Source organism: Microcaecilia unicolor, chromosome 5 (assembly GCF_901765095.1).
Source record: "Microcaecilia unicolor chromosome 5, aMicUni1.1, whole genome shotgun sequence".
NCBI lineage: Eukaryota > Metazoa > Chordata > Amphibia > Gymnophiona > Siphonopidae > Microcaecilia > Microcaecilia unicolor.
Window position 1 is genome coordinate 160,683,748 of NC_044035.1, and position 27,986 is coordinate 160,711,733.

Genomic DNA, 27,986 nt, shown 5'->3' on the forward strand with positions numbered 1-27,986 from the left:
AACAGGTGATGGCAGGACTTTTCACACTAGTGTAGCAGGCCTCAGATTTTGAGTTAATAGAGTTTGCTTTACTTTTGTAACCTGTCTGACTGTATAATCTGAATGCCAACCCTCAACCCTCGCTCACGTTATCACATGTTGTGGCAGTGGTGGGATTGGAGCTTATCCTGCAAGAGGGAGCCAGGATCCTTGAGCTCTGGGCCTTATACAGATGCTGTACTGTGCTGGAACATTGAGCAAAATGGGCTAGTTGGTGGGGGGGGGGGGGGGGGGGGGGGGGGGTGGGATTATAGCTAGTGCCAGCACAGCAAAAACTTGAAAAGGCTACTCCAACCTTAGTGGAAGGTTAGCAGCATCTGCAACAAGTAGTAAGAGGCAATGGAAGCCCAGCAGGTGTCCCAGAGATCTCTAGAAGCCCAACAGAACTCTCTGACCCAAGTGATTCATGCCTTTCCGCACTTCCAGGTTACATGCTCTGTTCCTGGTGTTACCAAAGATGGTACCAGAGGTGACCTGGACTATTTCCTGATCAATTTTGAAAGAACCGTCTACCTGGTTGGTTGACCAGAAGCATCATGGACAGCTTATTTGGGGAATCTATTAACCAGCAACAGCCAAACTGCATTTCAAGATGTCAATTCCGGTGGGACGGCCACCTATGCAGAAGTAAAGGCCGCCGTTCTGGAGTGGGCAGGCTGCATCCAAGAGGCCTACTGGCAGCAGTTTTGGAAGGGGTCTCTGCAAGTTAAAGAGACACCCCCTCCCCCCGGAGTTTCTTCTTAAGGAAGTGATGTGGAGATAACTGCAACTGGAAGGCAAGACGGGCCCGGAGATAGCAAGAGACATCTTCCAGGCGTAGTTCCTTGAAGGGCTACTCCTGTTTATTAAACAGTGGGTGAGGTGGCACCCTAAACTGACCCCAGAGAGTGCTGTAGAAGCGGCCAAAACCTTCTGCCAAGTACAGCCAGAGTCTGAACTCTACCAGGAAAAGAAGCGAGCTGGGACTCCTGGGATGAAAAGAAAAAGGCTGGATTGGACAACCCGAGGGACCAGAAACCACCTTCCAGCTCGGGGTCCTCAAGGAAGGGGTCAGAGTGATGGAAGCCCTCATCCCCATTAACACACTGCACACCTCTGACCCGGTTGCAGGATCCTTACTCCTCCATCTGTTTCAGGTGTGGGGGGAAGGCGTCATATAGCCAGGGACTTCTAGGATCTAGCTGAAGAAACCATGGATATGAATATATATCTACACACAGTTGCAATGTGGATGCTTTTCATCCAGAGAGCAGAAACTGTGTATTATAAATTGAGTTTAAGGGCACTAGTAGACTCTGGCAATTTCAAGATGCTCGTTTGGAGAAAAATACTCCCCCTGCAATTGAACTGTGAGCAGAATGTGACATTGGCATGTGTACATGGTGACCAGAGGCAGTATCCTACAGCTCAAATATCCTTTAAAGTACCAGTAGGGCAAGCTCTGCTGGAAGTAGCAGTCTTGCCCTTGCTATCCTACCCAGTAGTTCTGGGTCGAGATTTTTCAAAGTTTGGAGCCATCTGGGCCCAGCTGATCACTGGCCCAAAGAAGAGGAGGAGTCTTTCCCTGAGATCTTCCCACTGGAAGATCCTGACTTGTATATCGAAAGCCCAGAAACTGCCAAAATCTCGCTGTCAGTGGCGGTTGGAGAAACTGCATTGTTCTCTGAATTTAGAAGCTTCAGTGGATGGAGATCCAGAGCCAGGTGAAGACAGCAATCTGGACACCCCAGACCTATTAGATAGTCTGCTCGAGTGGAGTAGCGAATGAACCAAAGAGAACTTTAAAAGAGCCCAGTCAGAGAATAAGCCCCTTAGAGCAGCACAAGCTAGGGCTGTGACAGTAGATTGGAATCCCATGGGCAACCAAGACCCCTCTAAGATGACCTTCCCGTATTTCACAATAAAGAATGACTTGCGGTGATCAAGGGAACCCTGGAGTAGGAGGAGGAGTAGAGCAAACTGTTAGTCCTGCATCCCTATCTTAGGCAGGTCATGAAATTAGCCCACAGATACCTGTTAGCATAAACGCTACCTTATAAAAGAGTGCCTAGTACATTTGCATGCAAAAATGCCAATTAAGGTGCAAGAAACACATAAGTGCACACACCCAGATATAGAATTGCCCTTCACACTATTTATGTGATTGTTCCTGGCCCTTCCTTCCCATCAACGACTACATACAAAAATTCTCCATTCTACATGAGTCACAATCGGGCTTCCGTCCAGCCCACAGCACAGAAACTGTCCTACTCACCCTAACATCCTAATTCAGACAAGAAATTGCATTTGGAAACAGCATCCTCCTTCTACAATTTGACTTATCCAGTGCATTTGACATGGTAGATCACAACACTAACCAAATTATGGACAAACTTGGAATCGGCGGTAACAGTATTAACTGGATAAAAGGATTCATCACCTCAAGATCCTATCAAATTAAATCACCCACTGATATCTCATCCCCCTGGTCACCTATCTGCAGAGTACCTCAAGGATCCCCTTTATTGCTGATACTCTTCAATCTAATGATGATCCCACTAGCCAAAGCCCTATTCAGACATGGTCTAAACCCTTTCATTTATGCTGATGATGTTACTTTATTCATTCCCTTTAAATCAAACCTAACAGAAATCTCTGATAGAATATCCATGGGCATGAACATCTTAACCTCCTGGGCCAACGCCTTTAGGATGAAATTGAACAAAGAAAAAAACACAGTGGGTGAGGTGGCACCCTAAACTGACCCCAGAGAGTGCTGTAGAAGCGGCCAAAACCTTCTGCCAAGTACAGCCAGAGTCTGAACTCTACCAGGAAAGAAGCGAGCTGGGACTCCTGGGATGAAAAGAGAAAAGGCTGGATTGGACAACCCGAGGGACCAGAAACCACCTTCCAGCTCGGGTCCTCAAGGAAGGGGTCAGAGTGATGGAAGCCTTTCATCTCAGCACTCCACAATTCCCCCATCGAATCTCACCATCTACGGCACTACAATCCCCATTTCTGAAAACCTGAAAATCCTTGGAGTGACACTAGACAGCCACATCTCCCTCAACAATCACGCCACATCCACCACAAAGAAAATGTTCACAATGATGTGGATATTGAAATGCGTAAAACTATATCTACCCCAGAAAACATTCCAGATTTAGTGCAATCCACGGTACTTACCCATGCTGATTACTGCAACAGTATTTTCTTAGGCTGCAAAGCCTATATCCTAAAAAAACTTCAGACCGCTCAAATACTTACTTCTTATCAGCAGCAAGTCTAATCTTTGGCAGATCACGTTTTGAGAGTGCAACTCCTCTCCGAGCAAGACTGCACTGGCTCCCAATCAAAGAACGTATCAATTTCAAAGCCCAGACTTTAATCCACAAGATAATACACGGAGAATCTCTGAACTATAAGATAAATCTGGTCGACCTTCCAGCAAGAAACATGTCTGTATCCTCATGAAAGTACCTCAGCCTGCACTACCCCAGCTGTAAAGGTCTCAAGTACAAAACTTATGGATCCAATTTCATTTCTCCTTCCTGGGCAGCCGTCTATGGAACGCTCCCCTAGATCTATCTGAGCAATCCATGACCACCTACCATTCAGAAAAGCACTAAAAACCCACTATTCAAACAAGCCTACCCAAAAGACCCAGATTAATCTCATGAACCCATCTACCTTACATATACTGAAGAGAAAACGACATTGACCCAGAATCTATCTCCCACCTTACCCCCTCTCTCTATCACCTGTCTGTACCTGCATACCCATCCATTTACTACCCATCCATCCTTCTATTATGTTATACTTAATTTCCTACTTTACATAACAAAATTCTGTGTTACCTATTACTATGTAAGCCGCATTGAGCCTGCTTTTAGTGGGAACGTGCGGAATACAAATATAATAAATAAATAAAATAAATCCTTTCCCCTATTCCCATGCTGTTTTTGTCCTAAGAGGCACCTGCACTCTTTATTCACTACCTTAAAATGCCATGACTGTGTTTATTGTGGCTTCTGAAATGTTGGTGGGTCTGTGGCTTTATGTAGTCAGCCTGCCTTTACCAGGAGCAAACAAAAGCTTTTTCCAGCTGCTGGTGCCTCCAGGGCTTTGGCTGGCTTTGCAGTCAGTTGGAATGTATGATGGGCATTGTATTCGTTTGAGGGATAATGACAGTGGCGTCTCTTGACAGCTGGATTTCATTCTGCCAAAAGAGAAGGATTTAGAAATACTTCTCTTCCAACCCAATGGCTTTTCAGGAACAGACATGGAAAGGGAATCTGCTGTGTGCGCTTTGTGTTCTGGGTACCAGTGCATACTTGTCCTCTGCAAAAAAATACAGACCAGTGGAAAACTGGGATGCACAACTGTAATTCCAATTTGCAACATGTTCCTGGCTATGGAATTAATTTCTGTTCTAGCAATGTTCTGTTTATAAAATATTTTAACTACTCCCAATGGTGTTCTTGAAAGATAAATCTACTCTATCATAATTTGCTGTAGTACCTTCTTGAATGCTTTTTAGAAGTGATTTAAATGTACAGAACAGTGTTTTATGGTCTTAGAAAATTGCCCAAGGAATATTCATGCATAAAATCAGGTTCTCAGAAAACATATAGGGTAATTCTGTAAATGGCACCTGTTTGGGGGGAAAAAAACCCACATGTAAGTTGTAGCATTTAAACACAGAACCTCCTCATTCTATAAAGTTGTGCACCCAACTTGATGCATAGCGTGCAAAATTCTGTACCCACGTTATATAATAATGTTAGTTATGCATGTAACATAATTGAATAATTAGAAGCAAATTGGCTGTATCAACTAATTATTAGCTCTAATTGGTTAATTGGCATTAATTAGCAGTTACGTAACTGACCTTAGTCGGTATTCTACAAAATATGTGTGCAATTTCCATAGTGTGCAACTGCAAGAGGGCATGGACCTAGGAGCGGCATGGGTGGATCGGGGACATGCTTGGCATGTTAGCACTTATCCCTGGATTCTCTATATTGTGCATGCCATGATAACATCAAGACTGGGTTACTGTAATGCTGGTCTGACTTCAAAGAGTCTGCACCAGTTCCAATTGATTCAGAATGTTGCAGCAAGACTAACAATGTGACAACATCACACAATCTTTGCAAAAATTTCTGTGGCTACCAGTACTATACAGGGCTAAGTTTTAAAACTCTATGTCTGATCTTCAAGCAGTGGTGTTCCTAGGGGGGGCTGACACCCGGGGATCGCCGATGCGCCCCGCCCCCCGGGTGCAGCGCCCCCCCCCCCCGGAACAGCATGATGCCCATCCCCCGGCGAAAGAATTCCCGATCCCCCGCGAAAGAACCCCCCCCCCCCGGGTGCACGCCGGTGGGGGAGGGTGCCACGTGCCTGCCGCTTTTCGTTTTCATGCTCCCTCTGCCCCGGAACAGGAAGTAACCTGTTCTGGGGCAAAGGGAGCATGAAAACAAAGAGCCGGCAGGCGTGCGGCACCCCCCCCCCAGCGGCATGCACCCGGGGCAGACCGCCCCCACCGCCCCCCCCCTTGATACGCCACTGTCTTCAAGGCCCTTAAAGGAAATGGCCCAGAGTACTTGAAGACAGGATCATCCTCTATACACTTCCAAGTACACTAAGGTTCCCAAGGAGTATCCCTAACCACACCCTCTCCAAAGGACATTACATGATGTGATACCCGCAAGCGAGCCTTCTCCGGAGAAGCCCCCACACTCTGGAATGCATTCGCTGAAAGGCTTTGCTTAACACAAGACTATCTCTGCTTCAGGAAGCAGGTGAAAGCTTGACTGTTCAACCAAGCCTTAAATGGAAGAAGTAACTAACTTGTTACTCTCACACACATACACAAGAAGTGAAGTGGGCTGCACATACTGCAACAGGACATATTTATCCACGCCTATCCTAGCTGAGATCATATTTAAGCACCTCTCTGACTTCATGTGCAACTTTAACCCTCTTATTTTCTAACTCCTCTTATTCTCTTACCTATCTATGGGGTCCTTTCACAAAGCCACAGTAAAATGGCCTGCGGTAGTGTGGGTACGTGTTTTGGGTTCACGCTGGGTCACTTTTTACCGTGGATGGGAAAAAGGCCATTTTTAATGGGCCGGAAAATTGGTGTGCACAAAAATTAAAACTAGCACACGCCTATTTACGGCATGAGCCCTTACTGCCGGTCATTGACTTAGCGGTAAGGGCTCACGCACTACCCGTGTGGTAACCATGCACGTGTGCCAACATGGCTGCGCTGCCAATTACTGGCAGGAATGCTCCTGCAGTCGAAAATAGAAAAAATATTTTCTACTGCGGGATTCGGCATTCACCAAACTTGGGATTACCACTGGGTGCATGCACTACCCTGATGGTAGTGCCGATTTGGCACGTGATCCCCACTCAGCCCGCCTGCGGCTTTGTAAAATGGCCCCTATATGTTCCATTTCATACCCTGTGCTGTCTATTAAAATGTTTATTACGTATTGTGTTGACATTATAAGTAGCATACTATGCCTTTGTATTGTTATCTGAATATTTTTACTCCTTTAATTGCCTATTGCTTATGTTTGATTTATTCTTACTGTACACCACCTGAGTGAATTCCTTAAAAAAGACAGTAAATAAATGAACATATGGCATCCATATTTGCACGCCCAAATTTGTGCACACACCAAAGATACATCCGCAAATTAATTGAGTAACGAGCCCTTAACTGTCAACAATTGTGTGCTAACAACCAATAAATGAATTTTATTGAGATGAGTACTATCCTTTCAAATATTTTTTTGAAAACTATTGAAGAAGTACACGGACTATTAGTTTTCAGGAGTAAAGATTTAAATTGGAACTCTACAGCAGACTGGTTGGACTATTATATAAGAGAACGATTATTACCTTTGAGTAGGCGCTCATGAGATAGAGAACCATTATTGTTATTTTTTGGTTATACCCGTTATTGCACAGCGTTGCACTCAGGGGCGTAGCCAGACTTTGGCGGGAGGGGAGACCAGAGCCCAAAGTGAGGGGGCACATTTTAGCCACCCCCCCCCCTGCACCACCGACCCTGCCACTTTTGACCCCGTCCTTTTCGACCCCCCTCCCGCCGTCTCCAACCCTCCCCCCACCAGGTACCTTTGCTGGTGGGGGTCCCCAACCCCCGCCAGCCGAAGTCCCCTTCAGCGCCAGTCTCTGAGTCCGGTGCGTTCGCTGATCTGGATTCTGTTTCTGTGAGTCCTGACGTCCTGCACGTAGGAACGTGCAGGACGTCAGGACTCACAGAAACAGAATCCAGATCAGCAACGCACCGGAGACCGGTGCTGAAGAGGACTTCTGCTGGCGGGGGTTGGGGATCCCTGCCAGCAAAGGTACATGACAGTGGCGGCGGGGGAGGGTTGGCGGCGGCGGGAGGGGGGGGGGTCAAATGTGGCGGGGGAGGGGCGGTGGCGGGGGGGGGGGGCGAAAAGAGACAGTTGTGCCCTTCGGGCTTTATTATGCTTTTCAACTGTTACCACTCATTGGATGTGGGAGGGGGGCTGGACTGAGAGCTCCATTTTATATACAAAATATTTTTTCAATAAATTGAAAATTTTAGCAGTTCTCATCCCGTTAGAGCTTCTTTATGAGCAAGGAAAATTTTGTTTTGTGTTGTACTGTAGTTTTGTTCTGGGTTTTTGTTTTTTGTTGGTTCCTAAAGTTAGGCACAGGATTCAGAGCTAAGCACAAATCTATAAAGGGTGCTCTCTCTTTATAGAATCGTGCTTGGTGCCAATTTTTTCCAGTCATGAATTTTTGAATGCCATTTATAGCATTCCCTCCACATAGTATAGATCAGTGCTTCACAACCCAGTCTGATATAGATACTTGCATATAAGCATCTAACTTCCTAGAGTTAGGTATGCACTTTACACCAGCCATTGAGCCAACATAATTCTCGTGCCTAAAGTTATGCGCGAAACTGCGGAATTATGCTAGTATTCCATAATGTAACAGGATCCACTATGAACGTACTTGGTCAGACAGAAGAGTAGCGTGATCAACACAGCTCTTCCAATAATACCAGTGGTGTTCCTAGGTTGGCTGCCACATGGGGCAGATGAACGCTGTGCCCCCCCCCCCCCGGTGTTTCACCCCCAGTGAATCACCCCCTTCACAAATAATGACACCCCCCAGCGCATCACCTCCACCCCCTCCCCCAAGTGCATCGCTCTTAACCATCTGGGGGTGCAGGGAGCAGTTGCGCGGCTGTTGGCTCTGCCGGTTCTGCGCCCTGGAACAGGGAGTAATATCAGAAAGAGCAGGGAACCGGTGGAGCCACGCGGCTGCTCCCTGCACCTCCTTGCAGTGTGCACCTGGGGCGGACTGCCCCCACCGCCCTGCCCTTGGTACGCAACTGAATAATACCAGGGAGCTGGAAAATGTCATATACACTTTATTACATGAATGAGATGGTACTAAAAATGTTGATTCGACGTGGCACCTTGTTTCAGCTAAAGCGCCTGCCTCAAGAATCTGTGTATATATGATAGAATCCAAAAGTAGCAAAGAATGCTTTGCAAAATTGCACAATTGGGTGCTCATATTTCAGCGCCACTTGCTCATGTGAACTTTACAGATGACCTACATGCTCATGGGTAAGTGGACACTTAAGGGCCCTTTTATTAAGGCGCGTAGGCAGCTACGCGCGTCCAATGCACATCAATTTGGAACTACCACCTGGCTACCTTGTGCCCCGGGCGTTAATTCCATTTTTTACATGTGTCCGATACATGCGGAAGAAAATATTTTTTTTATTTTCTACCGCATGGCGCTAACCGGGTGGTAATCGGCAGTGTATGTACGCTGACGATTACCACCCAGTTAACATGTGAGACCTTACTGCTAAGTCAATGGGTAGCAGTAAGGTCTCAGGCCCAAAATGGACGCTCACTAATTTTTATTTTGTCGCACGTGCATTTTAGGCCAAAAAAAGGTCTTTTTTTTACAGGCGTGCTGGAAAATGGACCTGCGCACATCCCAAACATGTGCCTACACCAGTACAACCCGCGCTTTCCCACTTGTTAGCAGGCTCAATTCGGCTTACAATAAAACAAAAATTTACAAGATAGCACAAAATGGATAAAACATTTAAATATAGTATATATTCTGTGATATTCTGTTCTGTGATAGTGCGCATAAGTGGCATGGGGGAAATTTTATATATGGCACTGAACGTTAGGTGCTACTTCCACATTGAATTATCAGCGCGGTATTCATGCAGTGTGCACCAATGTGGCTACTACTACTACTATTAAACACGCTGCTGATTACCACCAGGAATGCCCCTCCCCCCCCCCACGGTAGAAAATAGAAACATATTTTCTACTGCGGGAAACAGCGTGCGCCAGCTTAGAAACTACCACAGGGCGCTAGCGGTACCCGCACGTTAGCCCTACCACTGCTTAGTAAAAGGACCCCTAAATGATAAGACGCCCATAGGAATGTAATGGGCATCTTATCATTTAGCGCATACTAATCATTAGCGTACGCTAAATCCATTGGCGCTCTGTAGTAAAAGGACCGCCGAGTATTTAATTCAAAAATTAAATGTTTTTCTTGTAACAATTTCTTATCTAAATTGCCTCCCCTCCATGAGGTATGAATCATCCTTAATCCCAAAGATTTCAAGTCATTAAAACTATAGTTAAAGGACAGGCAAGGTTCTGTCTTTTTAAATTAATTTTGTGCTCCAGCATTCTAATATGAATTTGCCTCATAATTTGACCAATATATAATAACTTACAGACATATAATGACATAAACCACATTTTGTAAATAACAGAGAGATGATTAATAAAATATTGTTGACCTGTAGTTGGATGTTTGAAAATATCAGTATTGAATGAATTGGGGCAAACTGAGCATCGGCCAGATTGATAATGACATTTAGTATCAGCGGTAGAAAACAGACCTGAGTCCAGAGCAGCGGGTGGGAGAGTGTGCACAGTAGAGACCTGGATTATTCATATTCAAATAATGTTTTCAGGGCCAAATTGGTTTGAATACGAATATTCGGTACAGCTCTAGCACATATACATGCAGAGGGGCTTAGAAAGAATTCCATAAGCCATGCTCTGCATGCTTTTACCCCTTGTTTCTTCGTAGGAGGAGCTGAATTTCTATTTTATTTCTGCGGAAGCTACTTAGTTCCTGTCTTTTTTCAATACTCTTCTCTATGCATGGAAGAAATTGTAATTTGTTTTCATTTCATTTTTATGAATTTATTTATTTAGGGGATGTTTTACTAAAGCTTAGCTCGAGTTATCTTCAGCAGGGCCCATAGGAATAAAATGGGCCCTGCTGCAGATTACTCAAGCTAAGCTTTAGTAAAAGACCCCCTTAGTTTTACTGAAATTTGGACATTTTTTCAAGCCCTTTCAGAAAAGAATGTGTGTAAAATTTGCTTCAAGCTCATAAAAATGTTTTAATATGTATAAATCAGCTTCATACACAATAATTCAGAGGTTTTATATGTATAGACATAATTTAGTGTACATTCTTTATGTGCATAAAATTTTCTGATCTGAAATCACTGTATGACCACTGACTCTGTATGACCTTGGGCAAATTATTTTGGGGCTCGTTTTCGAAAGATAAAAACTTTTAAAAAGTGGCATAAATTGGCATTTGGATGTTTTGCTTTCCAAAATGTTCAACTCGCTATTTTCGAAACCCATTTCTTTAAACGTTTTGCCACAGTTTATTTCCTTCTTTGACTGGGTAATAATAACAATAATAATTATAATCTGCTTGGAACTCTTTTGGGCAAAGTGTAATATAAATGCTCAAATTAAATGATATATATGGACTGATATTAAGTGGATTGGTACTTGTCAAATTTATCCCTATAAACTATCAGGATATTTTTAACAAGATATTCAGTGAACTTAACCTGATAAGTCCAACAATTGAATATTACCAGTTAAAGTTATCCAGATAGGTTTATCTGTAAACTTACAGGATAGTTGTTTTGGTGGCCTGATTTACCTAATTACATTTTTTGGGGGGGGGGGAGTAGTTATCAACAGGAGCATTGCAAGCATCAAACGCGCCCTGTGCAACATGCCCCCAACTGATGCAGTGTGCTCGTGCCCAGCCTACTTTGGGGACATCAGTGCAAGGGAAGCCGGTTAGATGGCTTCCCTTGCACCTTGTTCGGCCGCATCGGCTGCACCTAGCTTGCTATAGACCTGGTTATCAACAAGGACTACCATTAACGTGTGTTATTTTACTGTTAAAGGCAAAGCAAAAGGAGTAGGAATGATCAGATGGATGAACGGATGGTCTATCACTGATTCTCCTGAAAAAGTCATCTATAGCAAATCATTGATAGACCATCCCATTCATCCATCTGGTCATTCCCACTCCTTTTGCTTTGCCTGGTACTTTGTGGTTTATTTTGGTTCTTCTAGTTTTGTGTTATTTTACTGTTAACAAGAGCAATTAGTAACTGGATCTCATTGCATAACATGGGACATCTTAACATTAGCCCATGCCCCTTAGCTTGGTAGTACTGATATACAGCACTACTCAGCTAAATTAAAACCCCAGCCCAGAACATGCAAAGTGCTGTCTCTTAACTAGATAAGTTTGGTGTGGCCCACGAGTAGACCAGACAAAATTTACCTGGTCAGCAGAGCAGAATTTTGAAAGGCCGAGATTTGTCTGTGTACCAGACAAATCTTTTGAATGTCAGCCTCTGTTGCTCATTCTTCAGTCCAGGGTACTGATAGACAACTACGATGACTGCAGTATGTTACTGAATTGTACAAGTATGTTGGAATTTTCTGTGGATAAAGGGTGCTGTGTAATCCAAACTTTCCTAAATTCATCAGTAGGAGAGAAAGAGGCAAATTGATATTCTAAAGAACATACAGTAGATAAGATCTCCAGGTTTATGTTATTTCTTCAGGTTTCCTTCGTACTGCAAGGCAGTGCAGACTCTACCTGATTTTAGATGTCACCATTGGTAATATCCTTTCTTCCTATTACATGTTTTGCTGTAGAGGTTAGGCATTGAATTATTTGCTGAGAGAGAACCACTGTGGTGTTGCATAAAAATAAACCTAAAAATAAAAATGGAGGATCTAAAAAGCATCCTAACACCTCTTTTCCTCCCTCCAGTCTCCAGCTTTGACCTGGGCGAGCTCCCAAATTCACTAGACCTGATTGAGAGCAGGCTTGGGGAAGCAGAGCGCAGAAAGAGGCATGCCACAAAGGATGATTACAACATGGAGGTGCTGCTGGCGGTAGATGATTCAATCGTGCGTTTCCATGGGAAGGAGCATGTGCAGAACTACGTCCTAACCCTTATGAACATAGTAAGGTTTTTAAAGAGTTTTATAGTTTTCTTTAAAAAAATTATTATTTATACAAACATAACAAACAGTAAGAAGGTTAACATTTTGGTTCCAGTCTGATTGTTTAAAAAATAATTATGCCTGGGAACTCATCTGTTTTCATTCATAAACTAAAATTCAGTGTGAAGAAGTGGTGGCACTTAGTCCTTTGGCTTTAATTGTTGAGGGAGCCACTTCTGGAGCAAGTTGTCTCCATAGGTCACCTTCACATGTTATATTTGTTTATTTATAAAACTAAAATTGCCTTTTCTGTGTGTCCACTTAATATTTCAAAAGTGCAAATCCTTTAATACTGTCCCTCTACCAAATATATTTCTGGAAGCTGCTTCCTTGCTAGTTCCTGTATACTTTGGAATAACTGTGATCGGAAAAGAGTAATCAATTCATGTGTCATTGGTGACACCATAGCCAGTGATGGTCAATTATAGCCAGTGTGTATGATATCATTGGTGGAATGGTAGCCATATACCAGATCCGTTTACGATACTGTTACCCACCAGCAGCATTTTATTGGTTTCCCTCTGTTTGTTTTGCATATTGATACTTTTTTTGCCACATAGAATATTTCGTTCTTCCCTGCATAACCTTCTGACCATCCCTTTTCACTTTAAAATTAGACTTCACCTGAAGTCATGCTTCAGTGTGCTGGCTCCAGGTCTGTGGAACGTTTTGCCCTTTGACCTCGGAAATGAATCCTCTTTTAAGAAGTTCATTTTGGTCTGGCATTTCCTCAGGAGTAAATGAGGTTATTCATCCTTAGGGCCGAACTATTCTTGGTGTGCTATGGCATGTCCTTGTAGCTTCCCTCTTCACCCTTCATATCCACTAGTTTAGTTCCTATTGTTCAGTCCCTCGTCCTGTGTTCCTTCACTACTTGTCCTCTTGTCTTTGTTTAGTTAATATCTCCTCATTGCAATTTATAATTTGTAAACTGCTTAGATTTTCTTTTAGGGGCCCTTTTACTAAGCTGTGATAAACGCTAACATGAGCTTACCGCAGCTTAAAATAGCTTAATGTGGATGCGCTCAGGCTTCCTTCAGTAAATTAAAAAATTGGCACACCAACTGCATGCTAAAAACTATTTAAAAACTTTTGTTGAAGGGGGAATGTCTGTGTGTGGAGCAGGGGCGTATCTGGACCGCCGTTAGGGGGGTCCAGAGCCAAGGTAAGGGGGCACATTTTAGCCCCCTCCCCCCGGCGCCACTGCCGACCCCCCCCCCCGCCGCTGCCAGAACCACCTCCAACAACTGTGGCCCGCCTGCCGTGATGTCACCTACCTTTGCTGGCGGGGAACCCCAACCCCCCGCCAGCCGAAGTCTTCCTGCTTTGTTTGGTTTCTGAGTCTCTGACATCCTCCACGTACAACGTGCAGGACGTCAGACTCACAGAAACAGAATGAAGCCCTGCAGATCGCAAGGCTTCATTCTGTTTCTGTGAGTCTGACGTCCTGCATGTTGTGTACGTGCAGGATGTCAGACAGACTCAGAAACCAAACAAAGCAAGAAGACTTCGGCTGGCGGGGGTTGGGGCCCCCCACCAGCAAAGGTAGCAGACGGCGACGGCAAGTTGACGACGGGTTGGCGGTGGGGGGGGGGGGGGGTTGATAGGGTCGTTGGCAGGGGGTCCAGGGCCAAATCTACGGGGGCCCTGGCCCCTGTGGCCCCATAGCAGCTACACCCCTGGGTGGAGTGGGCATTCCTGTGCTATTCAGTTCATCTACGTTACAGTGCACTAACTGGTTAGTGCAGGACTAGTATGTGAGCCTTACTGCCTACAAAATGGATGTTGGTAAGTACAAATGCACACATTTTTTAATGGCTGAGCCGTAATGGCAACATTAGCGCTTGGAGTCCACAAAGAAGCCACAAAGATCTGCAACAGAGCAGACGCAAAAAGAGAGCAGATCCCAAATCCAAGATATAAAATCATGCCTTTATTTAAAAATACCTGACAAGGTCCACGTTTCGCCCATGCATAGGCTGCATCAGGGGTTACCCTACACCAGGAAGGAGTGCCTGGGATACACACTCCTAATTTAAATCTGTTAGTGCTCAGCACAGGCTGTTTCTTTCACAGCCGCAGCAGTAGACATACTGGTCTCTGCTCTAACAGCTGTGAAGGAAACAGCCTGAACTTAGTTGTGCTTCAAGCTGTTGTGCTGTGCTCTAACACATTTAGGGCTCCTTTTACCAAGCGGTGGTAAAAGGGGCTCTGTGGTGGCATCAGCACATGGGTTTGCTGTACGCCGAAGCCTCCTATTACTGCTGCCTGGTAGAAGGACATTTCCAGATAGAGGAAGGAAATGGTTGTGTGGTAAGTTAAACACTTGCCACACAGCCATTTCCTGGGGGAGTCCTTAACTACGTCTTATTTAGGAGGTGGGTAAGGGCTCCTGTGCTAACCTGGTGGTAACCGGGCAGCGCTGATTACCTTCGGGTGTCCATGCCACTGAAAAAAAAAATTCTGTCATGTAGGAAATGGCACAGGGTGGGGGTGGGAACTACTTCCAACGGTAGAGCCGAATGGGCACACGGCAAGCCCGTGGTAGGCTTGTCATGCCTTTGCAAAAGGGCCCTTTAGATTTGGAGTGTATATCCCAGGCGCTCCTCTCTGGTGTAGTGTAACCCCTGATGCAGCCCATGCATGGGTGAAACATGGACCACGTCAAGTATTTTAAAATAAAGGCATCATTTTACATATTGGATGTGGATGTACTCTCTTTTTGCATGTGCAACATTAGCGCTTGGACATTAACACAAAAACTGGAAATTTGGCCATTTTACTACTGTGGTAAATATGGCTTTATCACGTGAGGAAAAACCTGCGCAAGGGTGTGCTAAGGCCATTTTTTACAGCAGCTTAGTAAAAGGACCCCTTAATAAGTAAAAGATTAAAACCTTTCTTCCCGAGACATATCTTCCGCACCCTGGTACAGTCAATAGTAATAAGTCACCTGGACTACTGTAATGCACTATACGCCGGCTGCAAAGAACAAACTATCAAAAAACTCCAAACAGCCCAGAATACAGCCACCAGACTCATATTTGGAAAAAATAAATATGAAAGTGCTAAACCCCTAAGAGAGACACTCCATTGGCTCCCACTCAAAGAACGCGTTGAGTTCAAGATCTGCATGATAGTACACAAAATTATACACACAGACGCCCCAATCTACATGCTAAACCTTGTGGACTTGCCTCCCAGAAACGCTGTAAGATCATCCCGCAAATATCTCAACCTGCACTTCCCCAGCTGCAAAGGACTAAAATACAAGCTGACACACGCCACCACCTTCTCCTACTTGAGCACGCAGCTGTGGACTGCTCTACCTACAGACCTGAAAGCTATTTACGAAATAATTAACTTCCGCAAATCTCTGAAGGCTCATCTCTTCCAAAAGGCCTATAAGGAAAATACATAGCCTACAAAACTACTTCAACAATCCACACAGTTACTGCAGCTCACCTCTAACTTACCTAACACTTTCCGTCTATCCTCCCTTACCTAATCTTTAAACAGTAATAATTGTACTTGTTATCATGAAACGACTATGCCTATCTTATCTTACCAACATTCAAACTATAAGAATTGTACCTGTTATCACGAAATGATTATGTCATATCCACATTCTGTAAGCCACTTTGAGCCTGCAAATAGGTGGGAACAGGTGGGATACAAATGCAATAAATAAATAAATAATAAATAATGATTAGCACTCTATCCAATATACATGAAACATTTGTTTCATGTAAATATAGGCACCTATGTTTCAATATGGTTGGGGATGCAGAGAATACAAATGACCCCTCCCTGGACATTATGTGGGAACTTGCTCAATATTGAGGGTGCTCAGCACCCACTGGCACCCACAGAACTGGTTCTTATGCATCTGTGGAACCTCGGGCTAACTTGGCAGCTTTTCCAGGATGCGGAATGGCAGGAAGAATGTTAAAAGATGTTAGAAAGAGTGAATTGTTATCATGTGCCATGTATATTATTGAAATACCACACAATGCAGAATAAGAACATTTCTTGTTGTTTGAAATTCTAGTTCCATTCTGTTTTCTACTGTAGTAAAAACTTTGTGGCACAGGAGAGCCATGATGAGAGCAGTAGCACCTCAAATACCAGCTGTGTATTCTTACTTAAGTACAGAGTGCAGAGACTCATCACAGCCTGTTACAGAACTGGTGATATCTGTGGGCATCTCCATATTCAGTAGTGGTGTGGGCTGTGGGATGCTTGCATGAATCGGCGATATTTTGCTGGTTTGCACTGTGAGTGCTCTCTCTTGATATCGGGTGTTTGCTGATACAGAGAACTGCTTTTAGAAAGCTTGAGAATGTACTGTAATAGGATGGCACTGCCCTCACTGGCACTGGAGCTGCACACGATTCAATGTCCTTCTATGTCCTTGTCCCTATACTACCTCCATGCCCAGCATCTCTTTTCTGTGTGCCTGTCCCTGTCCATCCCTTCTCTCTTCCCTTCCTCCTGCACAATCCACCCTCTCTTGCTGTCTCTCCCCTGATCCCCTCTTGGTCTGGCATCTCTCCCTCCCTCCATGGGTCCTGTGTCTCACTCCCTTTCCACCCCCAGGACTAGTCTGGTTCTTTCTCTCCCCTCCCTCCGCCTGACAGATTCAGCATCTCTTCCCCCCGCCCTTCTCAGTTGGATCCAGCATCTCTCCTCCTGATAAGTTCAGCATTTCTTGAGTTCCTCCTGGCAGATACGGAATTTTTTTCTCCCCTCTCTCTCCTTCCTGTTCTCAAGCAGATCCAGCATCTCTCTTTCTCTGTCTTTTCTCCATGGATGAGTTCATCAGCTCTTGAGTCCCTCTCCCTTCTTCTCCTGGTCCAGACAGCATTTCTCTTGCTGTCTCTGTCTCCCTACCCCTCCCCCTAGGTCCTTCCAGCATCTCTCCCTCTCCCTCTGCACCTCCCGGGTCCCGAAACATGCCTTCACTGACAAGCGACAGCCACAGTGATTCAAGCAAGCAGCTTCTGCCTGCATTTGGGGCATTCACTTGGCCGTGTCCTGCTTCCTATGATGCAACTTTCTGTTGCTGCACAGGCAGGATGTGACCAAGGGAAGGCTCTGAATGCAAATAGAAGCTGCTTGCTTGAATCAGTGCGGCTGTGGGAACATTTCAGGACCCAGGAGGTGCACGAGAAGAGGGGGGGACGGCAAATTTTATAGGAAAGGAGTCATTCATAAAACAACAGAGAATTGAAAAAGAAAAAGAAAACACTCACAATATTTTATTTATTTATTTGTTGCATTTGTATCCCACATTTTCCCACCTCTTTGCAGGCTCATTGTGGCTTACATAGTACCATAAACGGCGTTAACCGATTCCGGTATGAACAAATACAATGTAAGAACAATTACAAGGTGATTTCATGGTAGAATGAGCTTACATGTATGCTAGAGACAATTGGGGAGAACTTAGAGATGGCGAGGAAGAGTTAGGATATGTCCGTTATGGTCTTTGCTTACGTTGTGTCGCAAGTGTCCAGGTTTTTTATGTTGGGTCAGTGGGATATGCCCTTCTGAATAGATCTGTTTTTAATGCTTTCTGGAAATTCAGGTGGTCGAGCGTAGTTTTCATTACTTTTGGTAGTGTGTTCCACAGTTGTGTGCTCAAGTAGGAAAAGCTAGATGCATAAGTGGATTTGTATTTGAGGCCTTTGTTGCTTGGGTAGTGGAGGTTTAGGTATGATCGTGCTGATTTTGTGGTGTTTCTGATTGGCAGGTCGATGAGGTCTGTCATGTATCCCGGTGCCTCGCCGTAAATGATTTTATGAACTGTCGTGCAGATTTTGAAAACAATGCGTTCCTTAATTGGAAGCCAGTGCAGTTTTTCTTGGAGTGGTTTGGCACTGTCAAAATGCGGTTTTCCAAATATAAGCCTTGCTGCTGTGTTTTGGGCGGTCTGAAGTTTCTTTATAATTTGTTCTTTGCATCCCGCATAGATACCATTACAGTAGTCTGTGTGGCTTAGTACCATGGACTGTACCAAGTTGCGAAATATTTCCCTCGGGAAGAATGGTTTCACAAGTTTGAGTTTCCAAATTGAGAGAAACATTTTCTTTATGGTGGATTTAGCTTGGGTCTCAAGTGATAGGTTTCGGTCGATTGTTACTCCGAGAATTTTCAGGCTGTCTGAGATAGGGAGGGTGTATCCTGGGGTGTTGAGGTTTGTGGGTTTGTATGTATTGTATTGGGATGAGATGATGAGAGTGTGTTTTTTCTGATTTGAGTTTTAGTTGCATAGATAGACTAAAATAGACTTAAAAAATAAAATAAGAGGAGAAAGTGGGTCAGTGTACTTGAGGTGACACACCACTGATCAATCACCATCCCGAAAGCCTCTTGATGTTTTTATCAAATGGGGTTATAAGAAATGTTCTAAATAAATAAAGTTTCATGCTGCATGTGGAGCTGAAGAAAAATACACTGTCAGTCCTCATCTTCCTCCGATGTACCCTGAAACTTTTGTGTGGGGAGTACACCAGATGCCAAAGTTATTAGGGGGCACACAGACATAGCAATTTCATAAACCTCATTTTCCTTTTGAAATTATTTTAACAGCTGCTCAAGTTTTTAAATATTTTGCTAAGGAGTTAGTGAAACCTAAAGAGTGGTATTTATTTTATTATTTCAAATAATTTTTATTGTTATTAGAAACATAATAAACAATGCATTAAGATATGGGTACATCAACCAAATAGCTTTGTAAAAAAATATACATGAATTATAAAGTAAAGCTTCAATATAAGAGCGGAAACTTGTTATATGTAAAGGAACCAACAATAAAGGTGAACCAGAGACAAAAAGAAACAAATCCCAGAGAGAGTTTCCAGTACACCAGGAAGGGAAATGCTATCTCAATCCACTAAGTCCTCAAGGGTCCTGTTTACTAAGCAATGTTATAGGCTCGTTAACATTTTTAATGTGCGTTAACCATGTACATGCGTTAACCTTGTACAAGCCTACAATATCCCTATAGACACCTACATGTTTAGCGCATACACTAAGAGGGGCATAATCGAACGGGGCGCCCAAGTTTTCCTAGGCGAAGGGGCGGGGAAACCCATATTATCAAAGCAAGACGGGCGTCCATCTTTCGTTTCGATAATACGGTCGGGGACGCCCAAATCTCCACATTTAGGTCAACCTTAGAGATGGTCATCCCCGATTTTCGGAATTAATGGAACCCAAGGACACCCATCTCAGAAATGACCAAATCCAAGCCCTTTGGTCGTGGGAGGAGCCAGCATTCGTAGTGCACTGGTCCCCCTGACATGTCAGGATACCAACCAGGCACCCTAGGGGGCACTGCAGTGGACGTCAGAAAAAGCTCCCAGATGCATAGCTCCCTTGCCTTGTGTGCTGAGCCCCCCAAAACCCCGCCAAAACCCACTCCCCACAACTGTACAACAGTACCATAGCCGTAAGGGGTGAAGAGGGGCACCTACATGTGGGTACAGTGGGTTTGTGGTGGGTTTTGAAGGGCTCACATTTACCACCACAAGTTTAACAGGGGGGGGGGGGGGATGGGCCTGGGTCCGCCTGCCTGAAGTGCACTGCAGTACCAAGTAAAACTGCTCCAGGGACCTGCATACTGTTGTCATAGAGCTGGGTATGATATTTGAGGCTAGCATAGAGGCTGGAAAAATATTTTAACATTTGTTTAGGGTGGGAGGGGGTTAGTGACCACTGAGGGAGTAGGGGGAGGTCATCCCCGATTCCCTCCGGTGGTCATCTGGTCATTTAGGGCACATTTTTGTGGCTTGGTTCTATAACAAAATGGACCAAGTAAGTCGGCCAAGTGTTCATCAGGGACGCCCTTCTTTTTTCCATTATCGGCCGAGGATGCCCATGTGTTAAGCACGCCACAATCCCGCCTTCGCTATGCTTCTAACACGCCCCCGGGAACTTTGGTCGTCCCCGCGATGGAAAGCAGTTGAGGGCGCCCAAAATCGGCTTTCGATTATGCCAATTTGGGTGACCCTGGGAGAAGGACGCCCATCTTCCGATTTGTTGGGCGCCCTTCTCTTTCAAAAATGAGCCCATAAGTGTAGGCACACTAAAACACTAACACATTTTAGTAAACAAGGCCCTACGTATTTGAGCTGCTAATATAAACTATATAGGGAAAGGATGTACACAATGACTTTAGTGAGGACTAAATCATCCATGCAGATTATTTTAAGAAGGTAGAGAAAACTGAAAAAGGGGTGACCAGAAATGAGTACATCTCCAAGGTTGTCGCTTTTGTAGCCAAAATAACCTTTTCCCATTCTTTACAAACTTTATCTGGCAAAAATGCTGGGAAGGTAATATAGAGTTTTCCCATTTTTGTGCAAGCTTATAATTGGTACAGTTAGTGGGATCTCTCTGATCTTTTGGGATAACTGTTATAGTCACAGAGTAAAAAGTCTCAGGTAAACGGTGGGCTTCAGTGACCTTATTAAACACTTACGTTAAAAAAGGAGCAAAGTGAGTTGCTAGACTTTCATATAATTCAGCTGGAAGCCTATCAGGACCCGTCACCTTGTTCTGTTTTAATTTTGTAATAGCTGAGCTTACTTCAGCACTCGTTAAAGGTCTATGATTCATTTGACTTTGCATTCGGGTTCTCAGTGCTAGAGCTGCCATTAGTGCAGGTTTTCTCCTTTCCTTGGAATATTCCCCCCCCCCCCCCTCCCGAGAGTTGTAGTTTTCATTAAAATGCCACAGCCAGGCTGGTGGGATATAACCTCTATCTGGGCACCAGATGTTGCCTTCTAAGACATTCCTTCAACCTTATTGCCCCTCCCGCCTCTCATTGATTGTTGGGAGAATCTGGAGCACTGAGTCAGCATGCAAAGGACAGAACTAGTCAGCTCCCACTCACAACTCTAATTCAGATAAATAGAATATGGGTCATGGTCAGTCAGAACTGCATTTACCCTGAAGACAGCTAGCTGCAGTCTTTTAAAAACTGAGTCATCACCCCTCCGAAGGGACACCACCTTGTAAGTGGTGGAGGGGCTTCCGTGTTTCAATGACTTAGAGGGCTACGCTGAAGGGTTACCCATATCAGACAGGCCTCTGAGGAGAAACCAGACAAAGAGTGTCCCAAACTGGAGAATCCAAGATGGTGTCGAGGGAGGATGTACGTTAGTTGAGTTCCCGTTTTACACCAGAATACCTGAAGAAGTAGGCGCGCTCCCCAGAGAATGGGGAAGAAAAAAGGCAAAGCCGTGATGTTGTCCTTCTCGAACACGGCTGGGGTTCCCACCACTTCTCAGTCTACTTTGGAGAGATCCGGGGTCATTACGTCGGGGATATCGGTTCCTGCTTCGGGGAACAGCAAGGCTTTATCGCCGAATCTCAGTGGAGAGGGAGTGACTTTGAGTCCCCCTGTTGGCATGACCTCTCCAAGACCCGGAAACAGTAACGCTTCGCTATGGAGGTCAACAGTGGAAACGCCTGAAGTGGGTTAGGATTCTCACGCGATCCGAGGAGGTCCTGGCGCAGCATTAACTCCAGATAATAAACCAGCTGGGGGATTGGAGAGTGAGCTCTTCCCCCCCGAAGATATCTGGAGTGGTTTCTGTGGAGAAATTGGACCTGGTGAAGCCAAAAAAATGTCATAATGGACGCACTATGGGAAGTGCTGCAGAGTGTGAATAATTCTCTTCTTCAGATGTCAAACATTTTTCAGGAATAAATATGTGATTATATCAACACTTACCTAACAAAGTGCAAGTCCAAGATATAAAAATAGAGACTTTGATTACGGAAATGGTTTCTCTACGAAAATCAGTTAATCTGGTAATGAAGGACAGTCATGTTTCTTGTAAAAAAGTGGAACTTCTGCAGAACCAATTAAGGAAAAATAACTTGAGAATGATAAATCTTCCTAAAATACCCTATATAGAGAGTTATATTACTAGTGACTTTTGCCTTTGGTTTAGATAGGAACAATGCTTTGAAATTGTATTTCTGATACATGGCTGATAGTTTTTTGGGTTCAAAGATAAATATATTTCCTGATATATCAAGGGAATCGCAGACTAGGAGGTGTGAACTCTTGGCTTTTAAGCCAAGAATCATTGCCCTAGGTGGGACCTTCCTAGAGCGATTCCCTTGTAAGTGTTTTATTTCCTTATTACTTATTTGTTGAACCCAAGAAATTACAAGAGTTTGTGGAGTTAAAAGAACAGATGAAGAACCCTCTGCAGCAACTTCCTTTAGTTACCACTGTACCGGCTGCAATTACCGATTAACCTTCCTCCCTCAGAAAATGAATTTGTAAGATTAACCACTTGGTGTTTTTCTTATTTTCTTTGAGATTGTTTTCCTGATCTTGGATCCCCCAATTGTGGACAATTATATATATATTGTTGAGAGAAAATATTTTTTTTTCCTTATATTAATTTCTGTTTTTCCTTACATTTACTTGATAAATGTGAATGTAATTAAGTAAAATAAATAAAAAATTAAAAGAAAAAACAACTGAGTCATCAGTCAGATCCAACCAAGGGCCCTGTTTACTACGGTGTGCTAGCATTTTTAGTGCGTGCTAAAACTTAGCACGCTGTAACAGTGTAGACACCCATAGCAATATTATGGGCATCTACACAGTTAGCGCAAACTAAAAAGCGCGCCTCTAGCGTGGCTTCGTAAAATGGCTCCAAGTAATTTGGAAAAGTTCTTCCAGTAATAAATGTTACTGTGTACATATGCAGCTTTCCAGTGGCAGTAGCAATATAACATAGTAACAAAGTAAATGACGGCAGATAAACATCTGTACAGTCCATCCAGTCTGCCCAACAAGATAAACTCATTTTACATGGTATGTGATACTTTATATTTCAACAGTTTTTATTGATGACAACTCCAAGAATACAAATCCACCTTAACATAGCAGTCTCAAAACAGTTGTACAGAGCTCAGTGGAACAACATTTCAAACATGCAACTTTACGTACAGCCATCAAATTTTGTAATATAACACTTATCCCTCCCTCCCCCCAAACCCTCTTCTGTATTTAACATTTATGTATTATCTATTGTTATGGATGAATACTCATTACTAGCAATCCTTTATTAAACAATAAAAGTCTGATAACAAATAGTTCTATCTTAACCCATAAACTTCCATATTAAACTCCAAACATTGTGTCTCGTATTTTGCTCTGTGTATTATTACCTCGTTTAAGACCCAACCAGGTTTACAGACGCGACTACTGAATATTTTCTTCAATAAACAAACTTCTCCAAGCTATTATTGTATGTAACTCTTCAATTTACATAGAATCTTTCTTTTTCCAAAACTATATCCCCTTCCTCCCTCCCCCACCCCCCTCCCCTCTATCCTCTTAAACCAACTTTTAACTTCATGGCGTCCCTCTACCTCTCCCCTCAGTATAATACTCAGAGTGTAGGTTAACGAGTCTGAATTCCCCTGGGTATGTGATACTTTATATGTATACCCGCGTTTGGTTTGTCCTTGCCATTTTCAGGGAACAGACCGTAGAAGTCTGTCTAGCACTGTTCTTGTGTTATTTATAAAACTGTAACTGTTGTTCTACTAATGTTGTAAACTGCATTGAACCCTAAACAGGGGATATTAGTGGTATATAAGACCTAAATTGAATTCCTCTTATTCCCCAGTCTTTCACTAACTCTATTCTCTTCTCCCTTCCAGCAACTCCCCCTTTTCTTTCTTCCCCTTCCATCCAGAATATCCCTTCTCTCTCTCCACTCTCTGTCTCTACCTTCCATTCAGCACCTCCCCTCCCTTTCCTTCCTCCATCCAGCATTTCCCCTCCCTTTCCTTCCTCCATCCACTCTCTTCACCCCTTTCATCCAGCATTTCTTTTCTCCCCCCCTACATCCAGCATTTCTCCCCCTTCCATCTAGCATCTCCCTTGTCTCTTCCCTTCCACAGCATCAGCCTCTTCCATCCAACATCTCCATCCCTTCTCTATCTCTCTCCCCCCTTCCATGCAGTGTGTCTACTCTCCCTCCCCTATCCACTCTTGACATCTTCTGCCCCTTCCCCAGGTCCCTGACATTCCCTTTCCAACCCCTCACACCCTGGCCACTGCTGCTTTCTGGGACCAGCAGCAACAATAAAAGACAAAAGGCATGAGACATCGATCTCTGCGCATAACAGCCAGCTCTACCTATCCTGCCCTTTCTGAATATGATCATAGTTCCTCTTTGAGGGCATCCCTGGGTCTGGGGCCTCCCTGGTGGGATTTCCCTCCTTTCCTCCTGAGAAAAATTCAGACTTGTGTGACTGTGAACAAGGCTGGATAGAAATATTTAAATGTTTATTCAGTTTAGACAATCCTATGTTTATGGTGAGTACTGATAGGGCAATGAAATAGTGGAAATATTAAACTAGGTCTGTACCTTATATTCATATTCAATTCAATTCAGCCCCGAATAGTGCCCCGAATACATTATTTGTATCCGTCCGAATAGTGATTTAAATTTGAATATGAACAATCTGGGGCTGTACTATGCTAAATCCTACTAAATAAAACAATTGATCTCTGATTTCACGTTGCTTCTTTTATTATTTGTTATGTTAAAGCTCAATTCCATTAGTTGTATTCAGCCAAATAGTAAAATATGCTATTCAGTACAGCTCTATATTAAACTCTGTGAAATAAAACAATTTAAAGAACAATACATATCTCCTATATAATAGGAGACGTTCCTAGAAGACATCAGTTAACCATTCAGACTATTTGTGGTACCTATCCTAGCGTAACATTATCAGCTAAATAAGGAATAGTGACATTGCCCCCCCGCCCGTATCCCATTACTAGTTATTCTCCCCATTCTCTTTCCCCACTATGCCCCAAGACCCACCCTTAGGCTGGAGTACAATTGGATTAGTGGCTGCTGAAAGTGCTGGGAAGATCTGTGGCGCCTGGCTTGCCTCTGTTGTTCTTCTGTCTGGTCCCAAAACTCCACCTCTCAAAGATCCTACTCTCCTGATTTGTGACTTTGCTGTCTGTGAGCTGTTGGACCTCCCTCTTGTCTGGAGGGGGTGCTGTTCTGTCACCTCTCAACTGCTGGGTCTGCCTCCTGCCTGGAGGGGTTGCTTCTCTGCCACCTCTGCTTCTTCCACCACTGGACCCCACAACTCCACCTGAGCTGCCTAGTTCCATCTGCTGCTGCCATCTCCCTTTGGGCTGTGTCTTCTGAGCACTGTCTTCCTGTGTCCACCTGACCTCTATGCTGTGTCTTCTGTGCTGCCTCTTCACTGCTATCCTGCCTGCAGGCTGTGTCCATTGTGTGCTGCTTCTCTGCTGCTGTCTCACCTTCAATCTGTGTCCTCTAGCTAGCACCTTTCTGCCAGTACAGCTCCACTTCTGGGCTGCGTTCTATGGGTGCTGCCTCTCTTCCTCAAAATTTTGCATGCCTTTATTGTCTCTATTTACATGGGTAGTATACCTGCTAGATCCGTTTGTGTTTTTTTTAATTTCAGCTCTTTATTATTCCAGTTCATAGAGCCTATGGACTGCAGTTCAGACACCCCTCCCCTCTCACCCTAAAGGCCAAGAATTAGATAGAAACAATAACACGAGGTCTCACCTGAAATTTGTTCTGTTCTGGTGAACACACAAGTAGCTCTGAAGCCAAATAATGAGACAAAACCTTAGTCCTTTCTGGTTGTGGTGAACTTTGTCTTCTCCACTGAACACATTCCTGCCATCTCCTTGCACTATGTACATATTCCAATACATACATTTTCATTCTTCAGCTTTGAAGGATATCATTTATGTGCTTAAATAATAGTGGAATGTGATTTTTCTCACAGCAGTGAGAGCCAACAATTTGCATGTTCTGCCCCTGCTGTCCCCTCTAATTTGGGCACAACAATTGTTTATTTACTTACTGAGGTATCAGATTATAGCTTGTATCGTCTGCTCTCCTGTGCTGGCAGTTTATTCCAGCTGCCGGACGTGGAAAGGACTGACATGGTGATAGCTCTTTCTCAATTCTGTGGGTAGTGATGCTTGACCGTTCTTAGTTGTTGGAGCAATTTGTCTGGTTAATTCCGATAACGAATGAGACTCCTCCATGCTAACTAGTTATGTGGCCCCTGGCACAAGGTGCTATACTCACTCCCACACTCTTCAAAATATTTATGCCCCCATTACTTGCCTTCATCCAATCATTGGATCTGACCCCTTATGTTTACACATATGACATATAGATCTTTGGCACTCTTGACTATAACTCAACTTCATATGTTACTGCAGTAAATAATAAGATTGATCTCATTGCTGTTTGGCTGTCATCTCATAAACTAAAACTCAATCCCAACAAGACACAATGAGGCGTATTTTCAAAGCACTTAGACTTACAAACTTACAAGTTTACACAGTAACCTATAGAACTTTGTAAGTCTAAGTTCTTTGAAAATGAGCCCCATAGTGTCATGTTTTATATGAAAGGTGACCCTGCACCAGTAATTCCCATTACTACTGCAGGATCTGAAATTGTATTTCAATCAACCATCAAAGTTCTGGGTGTCATTTTGGATCAGCACCTTAACTTCAGACCATAAATATCTAATATTGTACACTCTTGTTTTTATAAACTACTGATGCTTCATTCCGTAAAATGTGTATTCTCTCAGGGAGCTCTTTGAGTACTAACTCATGCTTTCGTTATCAGTAAACATGACTATTTCAACATCCTCCTGAATGGTGCCCATTCTTCTTACGTCCGATGCCTACAGATTGTGTAAAACTCAGCTGTTAAACTTATTACTATTTCACGCAAATTTGACCACGTAACTCCTTTACTGCACCATGAACACTGACTGCCAGTTGCCCACAGGATAACCTACAAGATTCTTGCTCTCACCCATAAAATTCATCACTCAGGACAACCACTGTATCTTTCTCGCTTACTGACTCCCTATACCCCTTCACGATCTCTTAGGTCATCACAGCACAACTGTTTAACAATTCTTTGTTTCCGCACTATAGGTCTATATACCATTCAAACAAGAACCTTCAGCATAATAGCCCCTACACTTTGGAACTCCCTGCCAATATCCTTGAGGCCAGAACCCTCTCACTCAACCTTCAAACTGGAACTAAAAACTTTTCTATTCCGTGATGCATTCCATAACTAAACTGCACTCTATATGGACTTGGTAAATTCTCTTCCTAGTTTTGCCTCTCTTGGTGATCAGGGTATCAGCCACTACTGAAAGTGTGTGTGTGTCTTTTCTGTCTCTTATGCTATAACACTGTCCTTGACTGCCTCTTTCTTATCAATTCATTTTCATATTCTCCTACTGGATTTTGTTAATTCTTAATTGTAAACTGCTCAGATACTTCTCTCTTGAGCAGTATATCAAAACATAAATAAACTTGAAACTTACTTCCAGTGATAGCCCCTTCATTTTCTTCCTACAAAAAACAGTTTACTCCAGCAAAATAATCTTTTATCTCTGTAAAATCCCTAGGTGGAAGGGGGGGGCACTTCATGAAAAATGTTCAAAATAAAAGCCACG

At 43.7% G+C, this 27,986-nt stretch overlaps 1 protein-coding gene across 1 annotated transcript in view; it reads left to right on the plus strand.

The window, feature by feature from the left end:
• The window catches only part of ADAMTS14 (ADAM metallopeptidase with thrombospondin type 1 motif 14), a 372,712-nt gene that overhangs the window by 182,786 nt on the left and 161,940 nt on the right, over positions 1-27,986 (plus strand). Inside the window, exon 9 of the mRNA XM_030204905.1 lies at positions 12,257-12,398. Within this exon, the coding sequence (XP_030060765.1) occupies positions 12,257-12,398 (142 nt within the window). The remainder of the gene's footprint in view (positions 1-12,256; positions 12,399-27,986) is intronic.